We start from the raw sequence: 17045 nt of genomic DNA, 5'->3' as shown, positions 1-17045 counted from the left end.
AAAAAATACGATAAATTACCAATGAAATGAAAAGATGAGAAAAGAGCAGGTGTAATGTAACAGACGTTGTTTCAATGTCCGAAGATTTAATTGACAATATGAAATAATGTATAACCAGATCAAAGAATTTTAACTTAAATTCTAATATTGAATTTCCTAACAGGAAAGAATTATTTGAATTTCAACTTAATGATGATAAAGAACCGCAAGTTTACTTTGTAAGGAAAGCGCCGTTACTCTGCACACAAGTGACAGTTGAGTGAATACCATATCATATACATGTATATTAGGAGCACTAAGTGTAATTATTGATACATTAACAATAATATTATCATTATTATCACTCGAATTAGAATTAATTATTTTGGCAACTTACGGTTCGATGGAAATTTAATGTATTTTACATTGCCGCGTACATACGGCTTTAATTAGTCTCACCGCAATGTCATATCAAGTCATATGCAGTCCATTCTCAGTAGCTAAAACATTTTACAAGGTTGTTGCATGTGTCCCGTCTTCTGACTTTATAAAAAAATTTATTTATATATGTATATATTTATGAAAGTAAGAAAATACGAAACGACACACTAAGGAATTATTATTGAGATAAACGTAAACATATTTTAAATTACAAGGTTCCATCCAAAGGGGCTCAGGGTCGTTCTTGAGCATAGGAAGGGCAGGGGGGGAGTTTAAGTTTTTTTTTTATAAGAACTATTAATATTAAGGTAATAATCATACAGAGATGATATTTTTGCTTTATGTATATGTGTAAATTAATTTTCTTTAGCTGTTTATTATGTAAAAGGTGAATTGCGTGTGTATCTTTTTTTATGTACTCTGTCTCGATGGATTTGGATCGTACGTTGGTGGCGGCGATTTAATAAACATGATAGAGCAGCGTGAGTTTTTTCTTTCGCGTTCACACACGCTCTGTCTTGCTCTCTCTCTCTCTCTTTCTCTCTTTCTCTCTTTCTGCATAAGGATGGGTCAGGCTTATTCCGCTTTTAGTGGCACTGTTGTCCGTTAGCTTTATGCTGAGCATCGGTATCTTTCTTACAGTGCTTACGGCTTCCCTATATTATATATTAATATTATATTTGTATATAATATTATTAAAACAATATTAATAATATTCACAATCACAATCAAAATAATATAAAATACATTTATTCAATAATTATCTTCACAAAATTTACCAGAATTAAATAAGTCTTTCCATTTGAATATTTGTTCATCTCCTACAAACATTCCTCTTGGCTTTTTCTTACGCACCTCGCCACCTTTCGCTTAAATTCCGTATAACTTTCCCTCCACTCTTTCTGCAATAAGGAAAACAAATTATACTATGATTACTTATATAAAAAGAAAAAGAAACATAAATATTTATTAACATATATAAATACTTACGGCGGCATCCACATTAGCAGGGCTTTCATCATTAGGATCTGCGAGCATACTAATAACACTTATCAAGATAGTTTCAACTGTGTGAACTGGTAACCACCGCTCGGACGCTTTCTCGTATCCCCATTTATCATCTCCGGGTTCATGCAATATCGATATACATACGTCTCCATTTTTGTCGATATTTGGATGCCATATTTCAGTTATAAATTTCATTCGTGGTGGCCTAAGTGGATATTCTTTTGGAAACTGTAAATGTGCTTTAAAGAAACCACCTTCGTATAATGTATCCGGAGGTCCAATAATGAGTACTTCCCACCGATATATGTCATTGTCGTCTATGAGGCCTGCAGAAAACCCTTCTACTGGGTTTTTATTTAATTCTGTAAAAAAGAAAAAAATATAAATAAAGATCGCCTTGAATTTACATATAGAAAAATTATTCGACATTAAGACTGATCGGCCGTTTAATGCCATTTATGATATTCTTATTGTTATTAAATTCTTGTTGTTTTAAAAATGGCTATTAGATTACTGTTTATAAAGATTGTTTCACTGTTTTTATAATTATATAAGTCATATTTAGAGAGAGAGAGAGAGAGAGAGAGAGAGAGAGAGAGAGAGAGAGAATTTAAGAGTTAAGATTTATTAACAAATATAGTTATTATAATATATATTATATTCGTATAACTACAAATAAATACAAGTTCTACGTGTAAAATATGCTCTATCAAATATATTTTCTGATTTTTAAAAAATCAAGAAATTGATTTAAACTACTTAAAGCCTTTTTAATTCCGAAAATTTAAAAATAATATAATAATTGAGATAAATGAGATAATTGAAAAATATAATAAGCAAGGTAAATAAAATATATAATAAATAAGAAATCTATTACAACAAAACAACATTGTCATAAAATTACAATTAGCTTCTACATATATATAATTAATATATAATTATAATGTCTTTTAAAGTGATATTTCAAGTAACATATAGATACAATGCATTCAATCTGAGTGTGATAGGCAAATCTTCATTAGAAGGACTGCCTCTCCCAAGATCCATCATTACTTAGCATATACTTGAGAATGAGAGAAAGTGCAACAAAAGTAATGCATCTGAGTTTCAGCCAAATGTAAATAATATATTTAAATAACCACAGATGCAGTAATAGATTATGGAAGAGAGATCATTTCTTTTGTTTATAGTCTTTCATCAAATGATAAAATTTTAGATGCTTTCAATGTTTTCTTAAATTATATAACACTAGCAACTCCAGTTCCTAATCATGTATTTTTTTTAATCTCAGACTTTTAATTTATGTTTTCAATTCTTACGCAATAGCGAATTCGGTTGGATACTCTAGTTTGATTAGTGAGAGATGACACTTTAAAGATCGTCATATATAAATACAATTAATTAATTACATCATTTAATAAAATTATACTGAGTATATATGGCGTATTTTATCAATAAAAATATTTATATTATACTTTTATATCTGGACTAATTAAGAATCGGTAAGAGTAACAGACCAACTCCAATAAGATTATCTATACCTTGGCTATGGATAATTATCTATGTAGATAGATATGTACATAGATATACATGTTTGAATTCAACCATATTTCATCTCGTAGAAGCAATATTTTGACATGAATATTTTTTTCTATATACTTATAAGTTATAAAGCTACAAAGATTGCTATAGTTAGATTTTGGAATTTGGTTTTTAAAAATTTACGATAAATAAAAGTACCTGCACTTTATTGCACTAATAATGCAAATCTAATAATACGTTAAAATGAATTATTTATTCTTGTTTTAGAAAAAAAAAAAACGCTTTATAGCAGCCTGCAGACGATTATCCTGATTATAAGTATCATAATTATATTGCAAATTTCTCAATATTTCAGCTGTAATATGGGTGGATTCATCTAAAATAAAGGTCTTCATAGTCCTGCCTACTTTTAACCGTACAAGCTTTAATCCGCATCAATGTGCACTAATGCATTCAATTCGAATTCGCTACAAGTCTTTTACTCTAAAATCTGAAATTTTTTTTTTAATTTCTGCGAAGAAACCTTCAAAAATTGCAAAATTTTTAGATCTTGTGAACACGTGAGATGAGGGATGAGAATTTGACGCCTTCCGCCGATTGCTAATCAGCTGCTGTAGACATTAAGTCGTGCGTCACACTTCAAGGGGGAAAGAGAAGTCATATCAAAGTTTCTAGGTTATGTTCTTCGCGAGTTACTGTAATGAATAAAAAGAAGAAAAGAACGATCTCGTTCGCATGTGTACGAGGCGTACGTTACGCGTAATCATGTAAACGGCGCGCGTGCATACTCGTGCCAACTACGCGGCACCGTCGATCGGCCGCGAGCCTCCGGAACGGGACGCCCAGCGCGGCGTACAGGTTAGGTTCGACCATGCGAGATCGCCGCCGCACCGCGGAGTCGCACGGTGAGTCAGCGCGAAGGAGACGAGGCACGAGGTTACTGACGCGACGGCGTTCTCTCTCATTCTCTTTCTTTCTCTGTGTGCACGCGCACACAGCGCGACCACGTCCAACGTCGCGCACAAAGAGAGGCGAAACCCCGAGAAGCATTTTTCGTGGCGTCGATCTCGTCTATGGAGCAGGGGAGCATGGCCCGAAGGCGGCTGACCTTCAATGGTCGTTGCACGGCGCGCTTTTGCTTGCTCCTTCATTCTCTCTTTCTCTCTCTCTCTCTCTCTCTCCTTCTCGCGCTCTCTCCGGCTCTCTCGCTCGTTCGCTCTCGCATTCGCTCCTAGCTGTATGTCCTGTCTCCCATTTCTTTTTATTTATACTTTTTATTTTATTTTCTCTCTCGCTTCCCCGTTCGATGTTTTTTTCCCTCGCTCGCGAGAAGCGTGCGCGACGGCAGTGACGCGCGTACGCTATAAATAACAAGGCTTGTAATTATTTTCGGGTACGAAAGGCGAGAGCGGCCTTCGTTCTCGATATGTCGATATCGTCCTCGTCGTTCTCGTCCCGAGACGTCGTCCACCTCCTCCTCGTAAAAAGCATCGTACGCGAGGAACCGGCTCATCGGCGACGAGGGGTAGAGAGATGTAGGGGGGGGGGGGGAAAGACAGGGAGACAGGTTGGACTCTTGGAGATCGCGCGACATATCGTGGACGACGAGGGCGACGTTTACGCCGCCGCCGCTTAGGTTAACGTTATTCACGGCGCAGCGTACACAGGCTCTCCGCGGGAAGCCGTATTGATTTTCACGCCCCGTATCTGTGTGCGCGGCCACGGCAAGCCGGCGAGGACGACATGCGGAATGCGACGAACGATGCCGCCGATCCGCAGCGTGGCAATACCCGACGAGGACGAGCATCGCGAGAGCCGCCGCGAAGGCTACGTCGGGCTCGCGAGGCACGACGGCTACGGAGTCCTTCAAGAACACGAGTCACACGTTTCCGCGATTCCACGCTCGCGGCCACACGCTTCGCGCATCCGACAAATGCACTTAACACTCGCACCGCGCTCACATTGTACCTGCTAATTGTTTCCGTAATAGCAGCGCGGACTGTGGCTCTGACATTAATAAAAGTTCAGTTAAATAAGACTAAGACTGAAAACAATCACTTTTGCTTGACTGGAAAGATGGCTAGGTACGTCGCGGAAGCGGTAACCACGCATGCGCTACTGGTTAAACATATGTTCTTCCGTCCCGAGCTCTGCGACTCTGCGCCGGCCTGATGCACTACGCTAGCAGTCACGCGACAACCGACTGAAGCTCTCGGCAAACAGCGGAAGGATCACTCGAATTGTGGATAAAGTAAATCACCAATGTTAACAAGTGATTGTTATGAAGCGAAACGAGAATTACATCGACAGATAGTAAAAATATTCAAAGTAAGATTAGCCAGTACTCGATAAAATAAAATGAAGTAACTCAGAAAGTATAAAGAAAATATAATTTAACATATTATATTAATTTGATTAATGAATCGTAATTAATGAAAATAATATGACAATAATATGGATAATATATTAATTTTTGTAATTTTTGTTTATAAAATATTGACTCATAAATTATTAATTTGTTCAAATTGTGAATAAAATAAACTTTACATAAATTAATATAAAATAGAATTATACAATATTATTTATATATGGAAAACGCATAATGCAAAAAAATATAACAAATTTAAAAATAAAAACGGCTTTTAATTTTGAATTTTATTAATATACACATGTATATATATACATTTCTTTTAATTTTATAATTTTAATAATTACGATATTGTCTTCCAAAACAAAAACATGTACGCGTATATATAATATAACTGTCATATATATTTCTTTTATTTAAATAAAAAACGTATGTAGAATATAATTTTGAATATTTTATATTGTTTAAAACGGTAATAAATATTAAAAATTATTTTAATAGAAGATATCTGAAAATAAGTAATAAGAAATAATTATGTATTATAAATTCTTTTTCCAAGTAAATTATTCTAAATTATTCTAAATTATTCTATTTATATACCTTCAGTTCTTAAAAAAAGAAAAAAAAATTCACGCCACGTACGCGCAAGAAAATCTGCTCGCTATGAAAAAAAAGATAAAGAATAGAAATGGAAGAGGATCGTCGGTTATGTATCTTTGCTTTCTCGGCAATTTCGCACAGTTACATTCGAGATTTATGGCCCGATTTCGATTCCATTTCGCGCCGCGGTTTGTTTACTTATTGGCATCCAGAATATGTGCGCTGGCTGATGTTACGTCCAGGTTTGTATTGCGTCGATGCTATCACCCAGATTTATCTATTGTGCTATTGAGACGAGACGGTAGAATAGAGATGATTACGTGATGCGAAATTCAGACGTCTCTCTCTGTAAATTAATATCAAATTCAAATATTCGTGAATACTATGATAATTTTGTATTTTTGTTTTTACATGTATGTCAATATTTTTTCATATTTTTTAAAAATATTTTTAAAATATTTTTATAGTGGAAAAATTATTCGAATTGTACAGATATAAACGAAGTTTATACATCAGCATTTTAAGCATTTCGAATATGCATTTTTTAATAGATATAATATACAATATAATAAATTAATATTGTTTCTTTTTTATTCTTTTCTTTATTCTTTTCTTATTATCTATTATCTATTAATAATTAACATTTTGCTTAAATTTATATAATGTCTTTTAGTAATTGTATATCAATATCGCAGATATTTCTATTTCTATAATACTGATGTTCTGAAAATCTTTAATAAATATCGAAAAGAATTAATTAAATTTTACTGAAGAATTAACTGAAATTTTAATTATATCGTTTCATTAATAATCAAAGTCATTTCAAAAATTTTCTTTAATTAATATTTTACGTTATAATTTGTCGAAACTGCATTTTTTGAAGATATATATTTAATATATTTCATTAATATATTTCATTTCTACTGTTTTTACATTTTTTTTTCGATTACTTTATCTCGATATCTTATTTTTAATTCAGTTTATTATTAGATCTTGGGATATTCAAGCGTCTTAATTAAATTACATCGTATTTATTTTATATTATTTCTTCTTTTTATCAAAGTATGCAAGAAGATTAGAAATTCTAAATTAATTAATTAAATTAATCGAATTAATTTTTGATATCAATGTTTAATAATATCGTCGATTATGTTGATTTCAAATAATATCAGTATTATCAAAAATTATATGAATATTAAGGTGATGCTAGAGATACCGACTGAGTCGATTATTTTCAGACAAGGTAATCTTTTCATTGATTATACAGAATTAAAAATCCTTTTCCAAAATTGAAGTATAGACAATAACGCACCCGGATCTGTATATTTTATATAAAAGAGGAAAAAAAGGTTAGAAAAGTTAGAAATTATTTTTATTATTAAACAGTTTTGTTATCGATTTTTGAGATTAATTTGTGACAACATTTTGCTGTACACAAAAGTTTAGACTTTGAACATGTAAACAACACATACTCACCCGGAATTACAAGACAGAACAATACTATGCTTTTAAAAATGCGCCTAGGAGCTGTATATAAGAAAATACTTTGCCTGAAAATTTCATGGATATGTATGCGTGCCTGTATGTATGAGTGTATGTATGTATATATAAATGTATCTACGTATGTTTAGATGTGCATATGTGTGAACGTTTATATCGGAGTTCGTCCATCAGTCCAGCATCGCCTTAATAGGTCATACTGATATTTTTACAATAGATTTTTATTTTGATTATTATATAAAGCCAGAAAAATACAGCATATTACTGGTATTTCTTATATCCTTAATTTCTTTTACTTTTATTAATAAAACAGAATTAGACAAAGTTGAGAATACTTTGTTATATTAATTATGACATTTTATTTACGTTATTTCTACTTATAATTATCAAAATCACTTCTGTATCTTGAATAGTGATTTAATTTATCGTGCCGATGTATCTTATAAATCAATCACGTGCAATATTGCTGCGGGAACATTTCTATTACTATTATCGTTGCCTCTTAATTATTCCAAGCGGCATTAGTATTTATTGCACGATTAGGCCTTATATCGAATTATACAGAATTACGGCGATAAAAGAAAATCGTTTTTCAATTCCGTTGTATCACTGGATCGACAGGCCTGAAGCATATTGACTTCATAAATGCAGTCTGTACTTGCAAATTGTAATCGTGAGCGAGATGTATTGTCTGGAAAAATCATCGTTGTATCAAAATAAATAAGTTTTTCATATATTTTAAAATATAATGTCTATAATTAGAAATATATACATTAATATATACATTATGATTTGATCAAGTTTGAAGCGATTCATTATCGAATCTATTTTTCCAATTTCTTTCTTCAAGCTTTTATGTAATATTTTTTTTTTAAACTCAAAGAAGAAATAAAAATTTTTCTTTTCCTGATCTTCTTGGTAGCATATTTGCAACAAGAGTTAGTAATATTGTATTGGTAGTAAGATAAGGTATGTACAAGTGAACGAATGAAATGAATAAAGATTAACGATTAGACACAGATCGTTACGCCGACGCATAATATTGACGAAGATCAGAAGGTTGATTAGTTCACTCTTATATACAACATAAAAATCAGTCAAATAAATTTTCAGAGTCAATATACATATAATGAAAATTAATCAAATAATCAGAGTCATATATATATATATATATATATATATATATATATACATTTTTAGTACTAAAAGTGTATATCGAAGTGTATATCGAAACATAATCATACCGTGAAAATTTTTCTTCGGAATGTTGACTTGTTGATAGCTTTTATTTTATGGTGATATACATATACAATATACATATATACGATATACAATATTTTATCATGTATATTGTATATGTATATCACCATAAAATAAAAGCTATCAACAAGTCAACATTCCGAAGAAAAATTTTCACGGTATGATTATGTTTCGATATACACTTCGATATACACTTTTAGTACTAAAAATGTATACTTCTTGTTAAATATATAAAAAATCATTATCAGTTGTCGAAACACAGCTTATATACATAAGAAAATACTAAAATGTATATTATTTATTGTTAGTACCTACTTTTAAACGCTTATTCGTTCTGTTATTTTTAATATAACCGAAAGGGACCGTGTGCTCAAACTTTTAACTTTTAAAAAATATATAAACGATACTAAGATAGAGTGATATGTTTGTACTCGTAAAAACTCACAGACATTCTCGATAAGTCTTTTTTATTATCTCCTATCATAGGATACATTGCTTGACAAATGATTATACAGACGTACAATACCCAGCAAATTCGCTTTGTATTTTACAATTTCGTCGGCCAACACTCCGCACCTTGCTCGCCCTCACAACTATATATATTTACAGAATATGAGATTTTAGTTTCGATATACAACGTGGAATATTTGAGGGGATAGTAAGTCCGCCGTGTGTACGCCTGCATGTGCCTTTCTGACATCACAGTTCCCTGCATCTGGATATTTCTTAAAGAACTGATTTCCTTAAAAAAGTTTTCAACACGATAAAAATTGTGCGTTACTCCTGGCATCGTCAAATCTTAGATGGTAATCTTAAATTTCGTTTCCAGATGCTTGTGTATCTTGCAGGAATGCATGATGGTCGGAAAAAAAAAATGAGTTCATAAGCGAACCTCGGAAAACTTTAACTATGATTAATTCGCGGACACAGCAGGTCGCTATAAGCGTATAGAAAACTTTGTTTTGATCGACGACGCGCGCGAAGTTTAGAGAATCAGACATTTATTAAGATTTCCTCTGCTCGCGCAAAGAATTATTGAGATGATTTATGAGCAGAGCACGAAAAGGATTACTGTCGCATTGTACGTTACTTAGCAAACATCTTACGTTCCTCTTTTCCAGACAATAGAAATTCCGAAATTATTTGTTCACTTAAAGCTTTTTATAACATTAGGTAATCATAATTAATTTTCCGAAAACGATAAACGTAATTAATTATTTAATCTATCTTTAGATGTTCTCGATTATTTTGCTTTCTGACGTATGCGTGCTCTATAAAAACTTTGTACCTGTGTATAAAATTGTTGTTAAAATAAAATTTCAACAAAGAATGAATATATAATAATCTCTAAGTTCTGTTAATGATTATCTCTGTCATGTGAATAAAACTAATTCAAATTTAATGTGGACATCCTTTCATATACATTTAACTTCCTCTTTCACATTGATAAAATAAATAAATTCTACCGAGATCAATCGATATTACAATAATGGAAAATTGTCCATATTATCTGTTGTTATTCAATAACAAGACCTAATAAGATTTTTTCACATTCAGATTCTATTACATACTAAGATAATATCGTATTTACAATTGTGAGCTTCAGTGAAAGCGATCGATAAGCGAGCCATGACAAATACGACTCGAAATAACTGGACTTGACACTCTAACGATAAATACTAATATAATGTCGCACAGTCACGTGTTAATGCTATATACAAATAACATTTTATCAATGTTGTCGGTATGCGTATCGATACATTTGTTTTATAAACATAGATTTGCAGATTTGATTCGGTTATACGTCATCTTATAAAAAGATAGCGCAATTAAAGGGATAAATAAAGAATTTATATTTTATTTTTCTTTAGCTTGACAATAAATAATAAATAATCATAGATTTATTTTAATGAATTAGGAAAAAAAAATATATTAGAAATATAAATCGATAATATATATTTTTAATCGTATTTAATATCAATTTGTACTAAAATATTACAATGCTGAGATACGACACACTTTTGTAAGACTTGCGATATAGAAGGACGGCAGAAGCAAATCTTGTTAATTCATTAATTACGGAAGTTGAATTATCATTAGGATATTGTCGCAACTCAGATATTTATAAATGAAATTTCACTTCTGGGATATCTCTCTCGAGATTTCCTCTTCTGCAATTTCTCTTCGACATTTCGCTTCAGCAATAAAGATATTGATTCTTCCGAATAGCAAACATTTAATTGCCTTAAACCGAAATATATAAATAATTATTTTATTCTCATGCAGACACTAGTAAATAATCATTTACTAAAGATGTCATCAGCTAGGAGAATGAGAATAAAATACAGCAAGATGAAAATGAATAAATTAGAAGTAAGCTTTGATCAAATATTGCTAACCTTGTGCGAAGAGAGTGCGAAGAGAGTTTGCTTTAATTTAGTAGCACTTTACTCAGGTCCTTTAAAATGATAGTAATCAGAAGTAGCAAAAACACTAATTGCCCTCGGTAGAAGTGCAATTGAGTATCAAGAGACATAGATTCGACTTTCTGAAGTTTTCGAAAACTCAACGGTTCACAGGCTGATTCGCGCGCAGAATGAATATGTAAGGCGACAGCAGAAAGCCATTAATTCCATTAAGTCGGCTGTTGGAAGGTCGGGCTGGTTTTGCTTTTTTTTCTCCTTTTTTTTTTCCAAGGTTGAAACGCACCGATGAGGCTGAATCCCGTGGCGTCTGACTTTCATTGGATATTTCTCGTGCAAAATTGTCGCGCTAAAGTTTCGTGTCGACCATCGAGAGCTTTGAACTCGGTTATATTTCCCTGGAGTACGACAGAAGAAACCGGAACGTAAGGGCGAAAGATGAGGAGCTACATAGGAAAGAAAATCCTGTGAAAGGAGAGAAGCCGGTCTGGACTTTTGCTACACTGGGACTTCGTTTTGGACCTATAGACGGCGTTATATATGGACGTAAAAAATTGCTAGCCACGATCTGCTATATGTGGCAATGATAATTATGATAATACGGAAAATAAGAATACTTTCTTCCATCTCAATACTTGTAAAATGATATATTCACGTCTCATAATCTATTATACAGGAAATTACAAGTAAGAGAAATAGTAGCAAATGCTGGAATAAAAAGAAAATATGAGAATAGAAATATAAGAGTCACATTTTCAATCTCTTTCTTATTGAAGATGATCTAACAGGAGTTTTACGAAACAACGCAACACAATATGGAATATTATATAATGGAAAATCACTAAGGAACGATTTAATCAACAAATATCAATTAAGAAGTTTTAAAATGAAGGATGCATATAATTCGTTCTTTATTTTGTTAATTTTCTCCTTTATCCCGAGTAGCAAACTGATGATACGATACGATATATATGTTTCCTTGATGCAGCCAAATTCACTTACATTTAACGAATTCAATATCCGTAGTGAAAAGTTACGTCAAACTTTAATTCGCTTCGCAAGTTCACCTCGTAAATGAGTCTATTATCTCGAGGGGAAACTTCGTGAAAGAATTAAAAGCGATCTAAAATAGCACGACTAAAAGGAAAAAACCGTAAGTCCTATAAGTACCATACAAGAATATCGATTAATAAAACTTTAATCAGAACGTTATGTAAAATATCGATTGCGCGATATCTTTCTCCTATCTTCTTCTTCTTCTTTTTTTTTCCTTTCTTTTTTAAGGTACCCTATCTTTAACTAAGAAATGCGGCTGCCAACTTTTAAGTATTTCCTCCGGCATTCGCAATCGTGACACGCCGGCGGTTATTGCACGATTCCTCGCGTACACGGGGACGTATATGGAAAGTTGTAAATAGATTCTCGTAACAAATCGCCGTAGCGCCAGCTTGGAGCAAGCGCCCGCTTCGACTCGAACTCGAGTGTGAGGAAGTTTGTACGGGCGGGGGGTAGGTTGGATCGATGGCTGGATGGCCTGGTACGAGCACCAAAGTAAAGTTTGTCTTGGCTGCCGGCCACGACCCTCCATCGAATCACCGACGGAGTGATAACGATAACTCTAGCAACTGCTCAAGCCAGTATCGATTGTCATTAGACACCGTACGAAATTCTCTTCTGCCTGCTAGTTTGCACGGCGGAAGCACGGCCCGCACTTGCAGCCTTCTCAGCGATTCGCTCGGCGCTTTTAATATCGAGGTGACGTACGATCGTTCTTGCGAGTGAAAAGACGGCCGACAAAATCCCTTACACCGTATGATATGTTACAGGAAACAGAAGGAGGGACACTTTTTAAATCGCACCGGGACCATTTCGTTCCTCTGTGTCGCGCGTGACAAGGTTTCGCGTTAGTTCAGCGCGGTTTTCACATCATACTCGCAAAGAAAATTTATCTAGTATAAAAAAATACAAGTTAAATTTAACATATGTTTTCCTTTTATTCTCTAATTTTTTTATATTAGATTTTAAATTATAGAATCTAGCCGCGTGAAGATATGTAAAGAATATTTAACGTGGCAACACAGGCTGTAGCATGCTTGTAATATTAATCGCTACGCACACAGGTTGCCCCATACGCAGCGAAAATAATCATTTATAGCTAATTCACAGTTATGCTTTGTTCTTACGCACTTTTTTGTAGACTATTTGAGTATCAATATGAAAGAACGGGGATAATCGTTCTAAATGCAACATCCTTAGAGTCTATCCGTAAATACCTTAGTTATTGTTCTTGAGCACAGAATTTGATTTCATTCATTCATTTGATTCTAGCGTCCAGCTGATGGCAGTATAACAAACAACACACGTTCCTAATTATTATTACAATATTACAATACTCGATACTCGATTATCGCTGAACAAACGAGCAGTTTCAGTAACTCGACGAGTTAACATAACAGTAAAATATTTCGTAGAATTATTTTTTACGTATGCAAAATGATTCCTCCATTTTATGATATTGCTCGTACTATTTTTGAAATGTAATCTTTGTTCAACGACAATCGGATTGTTATCTTCGCAGCTTTCCTCATACGGCAGTGTGATTGAAATTACATTTCGGTAGAATCGCGAAGACGTGAAAAGTGAGAGATAGATGATGGATAAACAGATACACGAGTAACCGCATGTGTGCGTGCGCGCGTGCGTGTGTCACACACACACACACACACACACACACACACACACACACACACACACACACACACACACACACATCCTTCGGAGCTAGACGCAAGGATCGATAGCTTAATTATATTACAGACAAAGATGCGTTTACTTCATGAACGCTTAAGTACGGAAATATAAAAAATCCTTACATGTCCCTATCTAAGTAGGCGTGTAGAAACATTAAGTTGATCTTCGTCCGCAAGTCAGGACGTCCTCGAAATCTCATTGAATATTAAGTACATGAACCGCACTCAAATCCGCGGGAACATCTAGATTGATCTCGTTCAAGCAATTTCGCCCGCGGTATGCTCGCGGTAAGGAATCGATGTCAAGTGCAAACCTAACATTATCGGAAATTAATTTCACGAGAAGGAAAAGTGAAAAAGAAAAACGTTCTCTCATACTTGATTCATTGTAGAAGTGTGAATATTATTATTTTAAGATATGTCAATTCGCATCGAATGCCATCCGTTGTTTTAGCATGCGTCAAACTTTTGTCAAAGTGAATCGTAAAACAAAACGGTAACTCTGCAAGTGCCGTTGTCATTTCTAGAAGGAAAATTTGGCAAATCTTTGAAAGCTATTCTCAAAGATGCACATGTACATACGCGTCTTTTTGAATTTATAAATTCAAATTTAAAAAAAATGAATTTATTATTTATTATTTTCAAAAAATTTTATCTTAATATTCTGTTTTTATATGTGAAATACCTTAACGTATGTTTTTAAGACACTACATTTTTTAAGGCGTTATTTATATCGAAGAAATATCAATTTTTCAGTCGATTCCACGGCTTTCTTAGGAAACAGCAACGGTACGTGATGCGAATAAAGAAGATAGGGAAATAAAAGAGGAGTTTCAACATTTCCGCGCACGAACAGCATACCGGCCGCGAATGAAATGCACCATTGCCCCCTGGGAAATTATTTTATGCCGGTCATTTGCTCTACTCATTTTATTGACGACGTAAACGTAATTTCCTGTCGTTAATGTTGGGACGCGGACGTCTGAGTCGTAATGGATAATTACCCATAGTTTCAGTTTCAGTTTCTGGAATTTTATACTCTTCGTGATTTCTTCAATTAATCCGGATCAGTTTAAGCTACATGACGTACTTACAAGCAGTAACTTTAAATGGAATGTTTGTGCACTCTGAAAAGCTATGTACCTTTAATAATAATTTGTATCTTTAATCAACATAAAGTAAACTTTGGCAACGCCATTTGCATTTATCCTTTTGGTACGTGAGATCCTGTTTTTGAGAAGGCAGTAACTTCATATTCAACAAACATTTATTAAAGACACTTTCAGATTAACTTAGCAACGTTGTGTGTGTGTGTAATGAAAGTTCAAGAAAATTCAAGAGACATCTCCTTCGCAATCACTTATTTAGAAGTTATTTAACATACTATATGTATATCAAAATTTCGACATATTTATAATTATAAATATGTTACATTGAGGTCACTTACATGCAAATAGAAAGATATTATAAATTATGTACTATCACGACTTTTGTTTTAATTATGATCCTGATAAAAATTTCGAGATAATATTTAAAAGGAAGAACATACATAATTTTCATTTTTATATTAATTTTTAGTAAGAGTAATATAATGTTATGTATATAGTAATGAGATAAATATTTACCAATGGTAATCATTACATTTTTTATAATTGACTTTATTTATCACCCAATTAAGTATGTGTGTATGTGTTTGTGTGAGTATATATATATATATATATGTGTGATGTGTGAAGAAAGATGAGAAAAGAGAGAAAAAGAGGGAGAAGAGAGGAGAGAGATGAAAAGAAAAGGAGGAGGAGAAGAAAGAGAGAAGTTCAATTTCAATTAAAATATAATATTCCGGCAATATAATCATATAGAGTTTTAGATTATCCTTATCATACATGAACGAAAATGAGATCATGTATTGATTTTAAGGAGGATGTCCTGCTTGCGTCAACGGTTTAAGCACTTATCATTTTTTAATTTTTCGAAGTGTCCCGGATAGCGCTCTGTATATATTCATTTATATTTATTAATATTATCACTAATGAAAGCATATTAATGACTCTATCATTAATCGTTGAATCATTAATCTAAACACATAAAATATGCAGAATACTATAAATGTAAAAAATATTGCGATAATATACATACAGTCCTTTATCGTTATCATGAACAAAATAATTTTAAAGTATATAATATCAATAAAATTAGATAATAAAAAAATTTTTTAAATATCTAATAAATTTCATGCTACTACATTTCTTATAAAGTCCAATGAAAATTCAAAAACAAAACTTTGGGCATCGTTACTTTCTCGACTTTATTAAAGTCGTTAACTACGGAGTCTTAATCATAAATTCAAAATTAATGATAGATTCAAAAAAATGTCTTCATCGTCGCAACACACTTGTGCAACATCTGACAACACACTTTAGCATATACAACGTATTATATATACCTATCCATTTGGGTTACGATTCGTAAAAACGCTGCTGGGTAATCTCCAGTTGATTGAACCTGGCCGTCGGACTGTCAATCTCCGGAAATCCGCGTCCAAGTTTCACATTTCCGTATTTTCCTCGGTCTCCTCGTCGACCTTGGGCAACATATAGACAGCAGAGATTGGTGGAACGTGATCTTCGAGTTTCAGGATCGGCTTGCAGTCTCTGGTAACGTCCACCTGATTAAAAGTGTCCTTCAGGATGTTGATCTCGTTCTCGTGCGCGAATATATTGGTGGGTGGTTCCGTGCCACATATATTGTTCTCATCGGTGCCGTTCCTGTGGCACAGATTGCCCGACGGAAATTGTCACGAGGTCAGCGCAAACGGGTCCGTCGATAGCTCGTCTACGGACGAGCTCGGCTTCACCGGTTCCGGCTTGTCCGTTTGGTGACTCAGCCGATGGACGATTTCGTCGTGAAGGATGTTGAAGCACATCGCCGTCAGGGCCATTCCTGACATTATGTAGCAGGAGCAAAACCAGATCGTCACGTTTCTCGAGTTGGCGAGGGAGTGGCGAGGATAAGACCCGGGCACCATGTCGCCGAAGCCAATAGTGCTCAGACTCATGAAGCAGAAATAGCTCGCGTCTAAATGTAGAAGAAGCGCTGGCCGTTAGCTTTCAAAGAGTACAAGTTTTATATCTACATAACATGTGTTTACATATATTGCACTGCGTATATTAC

The 17045-nt window shown here is 33.6% G+C and overlaps 2 protein-coding genes across 10 annotated transcripts in view; both read right to left on the bottom strand.

Moving 5' to 3' along the window:
- Positions 1–66: 66 nt before the first annotated feature.
- Positions 67–5116, bottom strand: Ube2g1 (ubiquitin-conjugating enzyme E2G 1). Its single transcript, XM_011631997.3, has 4 exons — positions 4939–5116; positions 1411–1790; positions 1200–1322; positions 67–1076 (listed from the first exon to the last, which is right to left on the bottom strand). Exons 1-3 carry the CDS (start codon positions 4982–4984, stop codon positions 1242–1244), a joined length of 507 nt encoding a protein of 168 aa, XP_011630299.1. The 5' UTR covers positions 4985–5116; the 3' UTR covers positions 67–1076; positions 1200–1241.
- Positions 5117–9148: 4032 nt separating this feature from the next.
- The window catches only part of LOC105422573 (uncharacterized), a 211992-nt gene continuing 204095 nt past the window's right edge, over positions 9149–17045 (bottom strand). For all 9 annotated transcript variants that reach the window (XM_089075884.1, XM_089075888.1, XM_089075892.1 and 6 more), the window contains one exon: positions 9149–16949. In XM_089075884.1, coding sequence (XP_088932010.1) covers positions 16669–16949 — 281 coding nt within the window. In that variant the 3' untranslated portion in view covers positions 9149–16668. The remainder of the gene's footprint in view (positions 16950–17045) is intronic.

The sequence above is a fragment of the Pogonomyrmex barbatus genome, unplaced genomic scaffold, assembly GCF_055798465.1.
Source record: "Pogonomyrmex barbatus isolate J1 unplaced genomic scaffold, ASM5579846v1 scaffold2, whole genome shotgun sequence".
NCBI lineage: Eukaryota > Metazoa > Arthropoda > Insecta > Hymenoptera > Formicidae > Pogonomyrmex > Pogonomyrmex barbatus.
The sequence above is the reverse complement of the archived record's forward strand: the minus strand, read 5'-3'. Positions and strand labels throughout refer to the sequence as shown.

Excerpts from the sequence above, each read along its gene's own strand:
- Ube2g1 (XM_011631997.3), bottom strand. The coding sequence starts at position 4,984 with ATGTCAGAGCCACAGTCCGCGCTGCTATTACGGAAACAATTAGCAG. Across the intron at positions 1,791-4,938 it reads ATTACGGAAACAATTAGCAG|AATTAAATAAAAACCCAGTA; the intron begins GTACAATGTGAG and ends TCTTTTTTACAG. Across the intron at positions 1,323-1,410 it reads CTGCTAATGTGGATGCCGCC|AAAGAGTGGAGGGAAAGTTA; the intron begins GTAAGTATTTAT and ends TCCTTATTGCAG.